Here is a 9,629-nt window from a genome sequence, read left to right as displayed (position 1 = left end):
AGTGTCCACAAGAACACATCCAGAAAATAATATCCACACAAGCACCAGATACCGTATACCAAAAAATCGAATCCAAAAACAGTGAAATTGGGGACGATTCGTGATGCAGGACTTGCCAAGAAAGAGTGAGCAGTTGCGAGCGATACAAGAACGAACAGATATGAGGAGTAATTTGACAAGATGAGGCATGCTAGTTGCAAGTGTGCACCACATGTCAAACGACGGAGGCGAGTGTGCATCGGTTGGGAGTGTGGAGAGAGAGGCAAAGCTAACTACAACACGGAGATCACCTGTTCCACACGTACTTGTGTTTATGAACAATCTTAACTCCTTTATTATCATCTTAATGGTTTGGTTGTGAATCTCGTCACAACTACTAACAAGAAATTGTTTTTGCTTTTATTTTAATTTCAGATCCAACACATCAATGCAAATGAACCAATATGTTAACAAACAAGAACTACTCTTAAACAAAAGTAAAAGCAAACGTGTGATAAAACTCTATTGTCAAACATCTTGTTATCCACCAAACGTTGTCCATATGGATGTCGTATTTCTGGATGTGTTTTCATTCATTATGTGTTTTCAGTCATTACGAGAAGAGTGAGATAACATGTCCCTTGCCATGTGGTGACGTTTGTAGCAGCGGCAACGTTTCCTTGGTGTAGCTTAGTGGTGAGGTAAGTGATTAGATTCCCAGCAATACTATAGTAAGCTAGCCTCTCACGACATTCATTATCCAAGAATCAAAAGACAAGCTTTCCAGTTTCTTGTTTTTTCCTTCAATCGTGGATTCCCATTAAAGTTTACATAAACATATTTCATCATACAATTTTGCATCCTGGTTCAAAACAAAATCACAAAACAACGAATTTGAGCTTTATTTAAATCAAATTTTGAGCTTTAATTAAATCAATATTTGATCTCAACTTTCCAAATTCAAACAAATTGGAATCATCATCTTAACATATAAAACGATCAAGAACACACAGATAAATAAAACAATGATTACCCAAAATCTATCTCAATAAACCCCAGAAAGAATATGCATATGGTCAATCTAAAGTCAAGATTTTTTTTTGGGATTTAGCGAAACTAAACATGTGAAATCAAAACTAGCTAAAATCAAAAATAAAACAAAGATGTAAAGTTAAACCTTCTTTGGTGAGAGGTCTTTGTTTTTCTTTACTGGAACCAATCGTCTTCACTCTACGAGCAACCAAACCAAATTTCGATTCCTTGCTTCATAAAAAGTTAGAGTGTAGTTCTGGCCTTCTGGGGAAGATGCGCTCGAGGGAGAGGGGAAATGGCCAAATTAGAGTTATTACTTTCAGATAAACTAGAGATAATTGTTAGTTTAAAAAAAAAAAACTAGAGATAATTGTTTTACTGTTTTGGGCAAAAAAATAAATTTTAAATAAAAAGTTAAATAAAAATGAGAGAATGTAAACGGAACCATGATTTTCGTTGGAAGGACTTGGTTAGAGATCAAGGGTAGAAAAGAGAAAAAACATGGGGAAAGGGTGTGTGAACTGTAAACGGTGTCAGCATGTTATATCAAACTTAAAAACGGTGTTACGATGCAATATTTTCAAAAAGAAATTTCATATAAAGTATTGTACGTATTTTCGACATGGAATGATTAAAACGAAGTAAAATTGAACCAAGAGATCACTAATTCGTGTTACCAATAGTAGGAATTAAGAACTGTTTGTAAAATACTTCAGCTCTTCGGTTCGGAAGAGATATGGAACAAATCTAAAGTTTTTGTAGTAAAAAATTAAGAAATATTATAATGGAAAGTATCTTATCTATTATATAGATACTTATTACATACAGATTACCAACAAAAAAAAGATACTTATTACATACATGTCATTCAATAATCCAATTTTATAATACTATAGTTTTCTTTTCTTTATTTAATTGAAAACAATATCCATTATATTGTGGAATTTGCTCAGGGCACAAGCAAAAGGCAGAACTCCAAGTGGGTGAAAGAATATATCCGTATACTAAAAACTGGAAAAACATATGGTATATATTTTTTTTTTGTCATCGACATATGGTATATATATATATATATATATATATTGGAAATTTCACAAGATAGAACTATAGATAATTACGTAACCAACCAAACAAATGACGATTATTTCACCCAAAACGTGTTGTGGTGTCAATAAGTTCTTGTTTTTAATTAAAAAAAAAAAAAAAAGTTCTTGTTTAGCCACTAGAGCAAGAGGTTTCCGATTTTGATTTATAGAACCAAATAAACCAAAGCCAGAAATGAACCCAAAATATAAATAAGGAAGTAATGAAAATAGGGAAGTTTTTTTCTTCCAAGATCACGGCGCAAGTAATGCAAAGTATTAACAGTCACACCCCCCAAATGGATTCAAGTCAACTTGCGTTTGCTTTTATACGATTGGATCTCATTGTTCAATCCTAATTCTATAAATACTTTTCCTTCCATCCTCACTTCATCATCACACTACAACACCATTAACCATAAGCCCGATTTTAAAAAAAAAACATAGTTCTTTAGTTTCCTCTATTTCCCAAAACCAAAATGGCATCACTGATCATGGTCTTGTTCACGGTTTTGACCATGCTTTTCACGAGTTTCATAATCTCTCAAGCTACGTCTCGTACTGTCACCTTTCAAGCTATGTCGTTGGTTGATAAACATGAGCAATGGATGGCTCGGTTTGCTCGTGTATACCGTGATGAGCTCGAGAAACAGATGAGACGCGATGTGTTTAAGAAGAACGTGAAGTTCATTGAGAACTTCAACCAAAAAGGTAACAAAAGCTACAAGCTTGGTGTCAATGAATTCGCGGATTGGACCAACGAAGAGTTCCTAGCCATGCATACTGGACTAAAGGGACTAACTGAAGTTTCCGCATCCAAGGTGGTCGAGAAAACGATGTCGTCTAGGTCTTGGAACGTCAGTGACGTGGTAAGCGAGAGCAAGGACTGGAGAGCTGATGGAGCTGTCACTCCTGTCAAATACCAAGGCCAATGCGGTAATGCTTTTTTCCAAAATTCTACACTACCAACGTTCCTACGTACTCTTAATTATTCGATTACGTCAGATTGTTTAAAACGAAATATTTTCATTTAAATTTACGTAATCAGATATTTTCTGTTGACATTTTTAAAACTTTATATTTTATCCAACATCGTTTGGAAATTTCAAGCTTATTCTTCTTTCATCTTATATACTTATCAAGTTAATTAATTTACATTTTAATTTTCAGAATTTTCAAATATAGAGTTAAAATGTTTGTTTTGTTGTTTCTATTAAAATAAACATACAAAGTTGATGACATATAATATCTAGAAACAAAAGCAATGGAAATGCGAAAACTTGATTCCCAAGTTAGTTACGGATTATAGTAACTAGGGCTAATTTATTGATGATTTGCTCACTATATATTTTGCCTCAGTTTAATTTATGAAAGCATCCCACTTATCAACTGTCTATCATATGTACAGGATGTTGTTGGGCGTTTTCGGCTGTAGCAGCAGTGGAAGGAGTGACTAAAATCGCCGGCGGGAACCTTGTATCTTTGTCCGAACAACAGCTTCTAGATTGCGACAGAGAGTACGACCGAGGCTGCGACGGTGGGATAATGTCGGACGCTTTCAACTATATAATCCAAAACCAAGGCATATCTTCCGAGAACGACTACTCTTATCAAGGATCAGATGGGAGTTGCCGGTCCAACGCAAGACCCGCAGCACGTATCAGCGGATTCCAGTCTGTTCCGATCGAGCAACAACGAGCAGGCCTTGCTCGAGGCCGTATCGAGGCAACCAGTCTCTGTGTCGATGGACGCGGATGGTGATGGGTTCATGCATTACTCAGGAGGAGTATACGACGGGCCTTGTGGTACAAGCTCGAATCACGCTGTTACGTTTGTTGGCTATGGAACAAGCGATGACGGAACCAAGTACTGGCTGGCTAAGAACTCTTGGGGTGAAACTTGGGGAGAAAAAGGTTACATTAGGATCCGAAGAGACGTGGCTTGGCCTCAAGGCATGTGTGGTGTAGCACAGTATGCTTTCTATCCGGTTGCGTAACTAAATTTTGTTTTATATAATTCTATACGTATTGGCTACGATTCAAACGAAAAGTATAACAAAGAGGTATATTTATAATATAGTTCCATGATTATTAAATTTTGGCTGAGGTGCCGTTTTAGTCCACATCGCATCTTTTGAGCCACATATTTTATATTATTGTTTTTTTCCTTTTTAATGTTACTATTTGTATTGTTCTGCTTACGTCTTCTTGCATGGCGGTAATGTAACTTGTAAGACATGTATTTTATTTGTAAAAAAATGAGGACATTATATACATTAAGCTTTCATATTTTCTATCATGCTTGGATGTGGGAATGTTAATAAATAATAACTAATTAGAAAGAAAGGTAAATTTAATTAATATACGTGACTATGATCAGTCATTCAGTCTATGAAAATAACAATGGCTATGAATCATAGGCTATGAGTTCTTAAAAAATAAAAATGTCCATCAATTCTTTCTTGTGGTCGGGATTCGAACTTCGTTACTAGAGACCAGAGTTCGACTCCTACGATGAGCTTACATGAAAGATACAAAAAACTCACACACACAGTACACACACACACAAACCATGAAACCAACGTAATTTAGTGTAAAATCCGTCAAAATTTTGAATTTCGTCTAAATGACATATATATACCATGTCATATTTTCACTATTTAAATCAAAATTTAGTTTCATTTGGTCAATCGTGTTATATGGCTTTACGTCGTTAAAATTTTACAATCTATCTTAATTTTTGGTCTTGGTGGGATCAGAATCGAGTAATATTTTATAATGTAAATATCAAACGAAATGGGACATCATAGTCCATCCTAACATGTGACATAGTTCTCCATCCTTACATGTGAGTATACACTCCCTGTGAAGATATTCCTAAATCCCTCACTATTATAAAACATTAAGTCACTAATCAACAAAACACAATCAATTGACTTACATAGCCAAGGTTACCTGTCTATAGTGCTGTCCGTGACCATATGTTATGAACATATTTATTCTTTTCAAAATAATGCACACACTTGATTTAAAAGATAGAAATGAACAAATTAATGGCGTAGAAGCATGTGAAAATTGATTGGAAATGATTTAAGATGTCCCTTGTGACAAGTATAGCAATAGAATGTCCCACTAACGCCATTGATTCATCCACGAGAGCCCCACGAAAACACACCTAAAATGATATGTGGATGACTTGAAGAATACTTTTTTTTTTGCTTTCAGTAGTTATTACCAGAATTAATGTGACATCAAAGTGTGGCAATAATCACATATGCTACTATATCCCCAAATATAAGCTCTTATTTTCCTTCTTTATCCTGATCTCTATCATTTTGTTAGGCGATTAAACAGCTCGATTGTTGACGTTACAGGTCACATAAGCTGCATATTCCCAAGATGGTCCATTTTGTTTTCAGTATTTTAAATATAAGAAATCATGTATTTTTGAATACTTTTCTCGGAATTGTTTTTAAATTACTATTTTTGTTATATAATTCTTTGTTGTTTAATTGTTTACTTATTTAAACTTATAAATATTTGCCATTTTTTCATTTCACAAAACCATCACAAGCAGAAAAGACCACAAGTAAACTGGGAAATCTGATTCCTCACACCGTTACACGTTACACTTTCGAACTTTTCAAGTTGAAATCACATCTTGATTCTTACGTTAGACACTTATTTTGTTCATGGTCAATTCCAGTCATGGCATAAATATTTCACAAACTGTTTTAGCACTGAGCTCTGGATAACCCCCTCAGTTTTGACCAAAATCAGTTTGGCGGAGCATTTCGTTAGCATATTGAATAATTGACGATTTAAAACATTTTCTATGGATCTTGAAAATAAAATTTCGACATTTCCTAAACAATGGAAATAATTACAAGGGCCAAGGGTAAACCAAAATATATACTACCGTCTTGTGGCCAATGTCAACGCACAAATAGCCCGATCTTATAGTACCATAAATACAAAACCACACAAACCAATCAATGTTATATGAACCATGCAAAAAGAAACAACTATATATAGGATATAAATCATAATCATCATATGGACTGAATATGGTAAGAAAAAATAATTGTTGACATGTTCTAGCAGAGACAACTGATTTACCGACCATAAAATTGGCTTTACTAGTAACATAAGTGAACCCAAGAGTAGCTAATTAAACGGATGGACATCCTAAATATTCGTATATTTCCTTAATTAATTGATACTATTCCTTTCGTTTTATATAGATATTTTTTAAAAAATAAATAATTTTCTCACAATAAAAAAAAAGATGATTTCTAACAAATCTGTACAAAACTAATAGAGAATTTTCTTGATTTTAACAATTTATATCATGCAAATTGTTTTCTTATTTGTTGAATTGTGTTACAATAGCTATTAAATGATGATTTAATTTAAATATAAATAAAAATTAAATTTTTACTATATAAAATGGGAAAGAGTTAATAATTTTTTTTTTGGTAAAATAAGAGTAATAAATTATATCATTATATATAGATTTTTGTAATAAACTGAATTCATATAAGGCCAAGAGTATCATTACTCAAGAATCTCTTCACATTACTTTATATATATGTATATACATACACGTATAAGTATACACGTATGTATATATAATCTCGAATCCATTACAAAGCCAATTAAAAAAAAACACACACACACACACACACATTTTTTTCTTTTGCAAGATGGGTTTCAAACTCATCTCTCTTTGCCTTATTCTTTCGCTTCTCATACTCACAATCTTGTCCGAAGCCAACCAGGCCATGGCTTCAAACAAGAAACCAAATGTGAGCCAACGCAACAGAACAGCGCTGGCCGCCGCGGTAGGACGAGGAGGAGGCAAAGAAGTGTTGAAAGGGAGGAAACAGACGAGTGGTTGTAACTTGTTCCAAGGGAAATGGGTTTTCGATCCTTCTTACCCTTTCTACGATTCTTCCACGTGTCCTTTCATAGACGGCGAGTTCGACTGTCTCAAATTTGGTCGACCGGACAAACAGTTCCTCAAGTACTCTTGGCTGCCTGATTCATGCACCGTCCCAAGGTATGTAACATGAAACATCTAACATATATACGTACATTTTTTTGACATGATGATGATGATCCTAAATGTGTATAAAATTAAGGTTTGATGGGGCAGCGTTTCTAAAGAGATGGAGAGGGAAGCGAGTGATGTTCGTGGGAGACTCACTGAGTCTAAACATGTGGGAATCGCTGGGGTGTATGATATATTCGTCGGTTCCAAACACCAAGACCACTTTTCTCAAGCGTACCCCACTCTCGTCTCTCACTTTCCAGGTCTGTGTCTCTTTCTTTCTTATTATAAATTTTAACATGCGTCTTTAGATAACAACAAAATCTAATAATTCATCATCACGAGGACGACTTGTCATTTTGTGTATTCGAGTTGGTCACGGGCTATTCTAAAAGGATGCCTTGTCGAATTTTGCTTTCGATTTTTTTAATGTAAAAGTTGTTTTTGTGAAAATGCTTGACATCCAAGTTATTATGATTTTGTCTGCCTGATCCTATACAAATAATATCAAACCTTATACTTTTTTTGGCAATAGTTTTTTTAATACATTGTTGTTAATTTGACAACTCTCTTTTTCCTACTAAAACTGCTGAGCTTATCAATCACTTTATTATCAATCATCTTTAGAAAAAGTTACTTTGAGAAAAAAACATATCTTCAATTTCAATATAATAGAATATTAAACCCTTGGAGGAAAAACAAAGTATATCAATCAAACCATGAAACCAAAGTGTCAATATCAGCCGATATGGAAAATATGTGACCTCCAATATACATTTTTTCTCTCCACCGTATATCTTGTGCCTTTGTTTCAAACTTTGACTTGTGGTTTTGGCAATTTCTCTCTTCTGAATATTGTTTATTTCTTCCTTAATAAATAAAATGAATCAATATTGTTACATAGGAAAGAAACAATCAGAAAATGAGAACATAGCAGGAAAAAGAAGTAGGAGAGACCTGACAGCTCATGACAACCACTAAACAATTCCAACTTGTTTTCTGTATTCTTTGTTTTTTTTTTGGCATCATCTACACGCGACACTCTATAGAGATACTAGATAGATAGTACAGAACATGTTATCTAGATAACCAGGCTCGACCCATGAATTTGTTACTTTCTTTAAAGAGTTAACTCTGTAATTTGGGTTTTACTGACGAAATCACTGAATTTGTGTCGTCTAAACCAGAAAATATGTGAAAAAATAAACTACGTGTTGTTCAAAATCTTCTAAAATTTGTTTTCTAGTAATTTTTTGTACTATATATTAAAAGACTAAGGAATTTTCTCAAACCTTTTTATTTGGATACTAATAACAGGAATATGACGTGACAATATACCTATACCGAACACCGTACCTAGTGGACATCTCCAAAGAAAGTATAGGACGTGTGCTTAACCTTGGAGCCATCGAAGATGGTGCTGATGCTTGGAAAAACATGGACATCCTCGTCTTCAATTCTTGGCACTGGTGGACTCACAAAGGAGTACAGTCCCAGGGGTCCGTACCATATTCTTACAATTAATGCTATCATGCACCATGTTTAAAACATGTAGTCTAAATTGGGATTAAGACATGCTTACTTTACCTTTGTCTTTTATTATTCTATTGGTTCTGTTTTTACAGGTGGGATTTTATAAAAGATGGATCTTCACTGACGAGAGACATGGACCGTCTTGATGCTTTTAACAAAGGACTCACCACTTGGGGTCAATGGGTTGATCAAAATGTTAATATTTCACAAACCAGAGTTTTCTTCCAAGGCATTTCTCCCACTCACTACATGTAAGTTCATCACACGAATATGATAAAATACATATACGAAATTGAAAAATGCGGGTTTAAAAGTAGATTATTTCTTTGATTAACAGGGGAAGGGAATGGAACGAGCCAAGGAAGACTTGCAACGGGCAGATGCAACCGTTGACCGGATCAACATATCCAGGTGGTTCACTTCCTGCAGCAAGCATTGTGTCTCAAGTGTTGAGCTCGATGAGAACTCCCGTTTACTTACTCGACATCACAACTCTGTCTCAACTGAGAAAAGATGCTCATCCATCTACATATGGAGGCGATGGAGGAACGGATTGTAGTCACTGGTGCCTTCCTGGCTTGCCGGATACTTGGAACCAACTTCTCTATGCGGCTCTTTCGATGTGAAGAACTTGACTCGATACACACTTGCATGTATATTACATTCTTGGAAGTCAAGACAAAAGAGAAAGAAACCACTGACATTTTACTTGGAGAGACCTATATGTGAAGATTACAAACAGGATATGACGATAAAGTTGTAAAGTGTTTTTATATTCTTTTCTTTTGAGGGGCTTTGAAATTATAATCTAATCGTCTTCTATTGTGATTGCAAATTTGCAACAAAAAAAAAAAGTTATATAAGAGTCAAACATTTATACCATTGCTTGTTTATTTGATTTGAAAATATAAATTAACAGATTTATGTTGATTCTGTTGTAAATGGTTTGGA

General features: G+C 34.5%; 2 protein-coding genes and 1 long non-coding RNA gene across 3 annotated transcripts; 2 read left to right on the top strand and 1 right to left on the bottom strand.

Annotated features, from left to right (window-relative positions):
- Positions 1-428: 428 nt before the first annotated feature.
- LOC111831186 lies at positions 429-1,576 on the bottom strand. The gene is made up of 2 exons (XR_002834415.1): positions 1,157-1,576; positions 429-841 (listed from the first exon to the last, which is right to left on the bottom strand). It is a non-coding gene; the product is annotated as an uncharacterized LOC111831186 (long non-coding RNA).
- Positions 1,577-2,572: 996 nt separating this feature from the next.
- LOC17890205 (ervatamin-B) lies at positions 2,573-4,213 on the top strand. The gene is given in 3 exon segments (XM_006296367.2): positions 2,573-3,029; positions 3,502-3,782; positions 3,784-4,213. Coding segments are annotated over 3 exon segments (1,044 nt in total). The 3' UTR covers positions 4,090-4,213.
- Positions 4,214-6,725: 2,512 nt separating this feature from the next.
- Positions 6,726-9,560, top strand: LOC17888146 (protein trichome birefringence-like 37). Its single transcript, XM_006294332.2, has 5 exons — positions 6,726-7,154; positions 7,237-7,408; positions 8,463-8,644; positions 8,771-8,929; positions 9,016-9,560. The coding sequence occupies exons 1-5, from the start codon at positions 6,799-6,801 to the stop codon at positions 9,302-9,304; spliced, it is 1,158 nt and encodes a 385-aa protein (XP_006294394.1). The 5' UTR covers positions 6,726-6,798; the 3' UTR covers positions 9,305-9,560.
- The last annotated feature ends 69 nt before the right edge of the window (positions 9,561-9,629 follow it).

The sequence above is a fragment of the Capsella rubella genome, unplaced genomic scaffold, assembly GCF_000375325.1.
Source record: "Capsella rubella cultivar Monte Gargano unplaced genomic scaffold, Caprub1_0 scaffold_4, whole genome shotgun sequence".
Taxonomy (NCBI): domain Eukaryota; kingdom Viridiplantae; phylum Streptophyta; class Magnoliopsida; order Brassicales; family Brassicaceae; genus Capsella; species Capsella rubella.
This window is presented reverse-complemented; position numbering and strand designations above follow the sequence as displayed.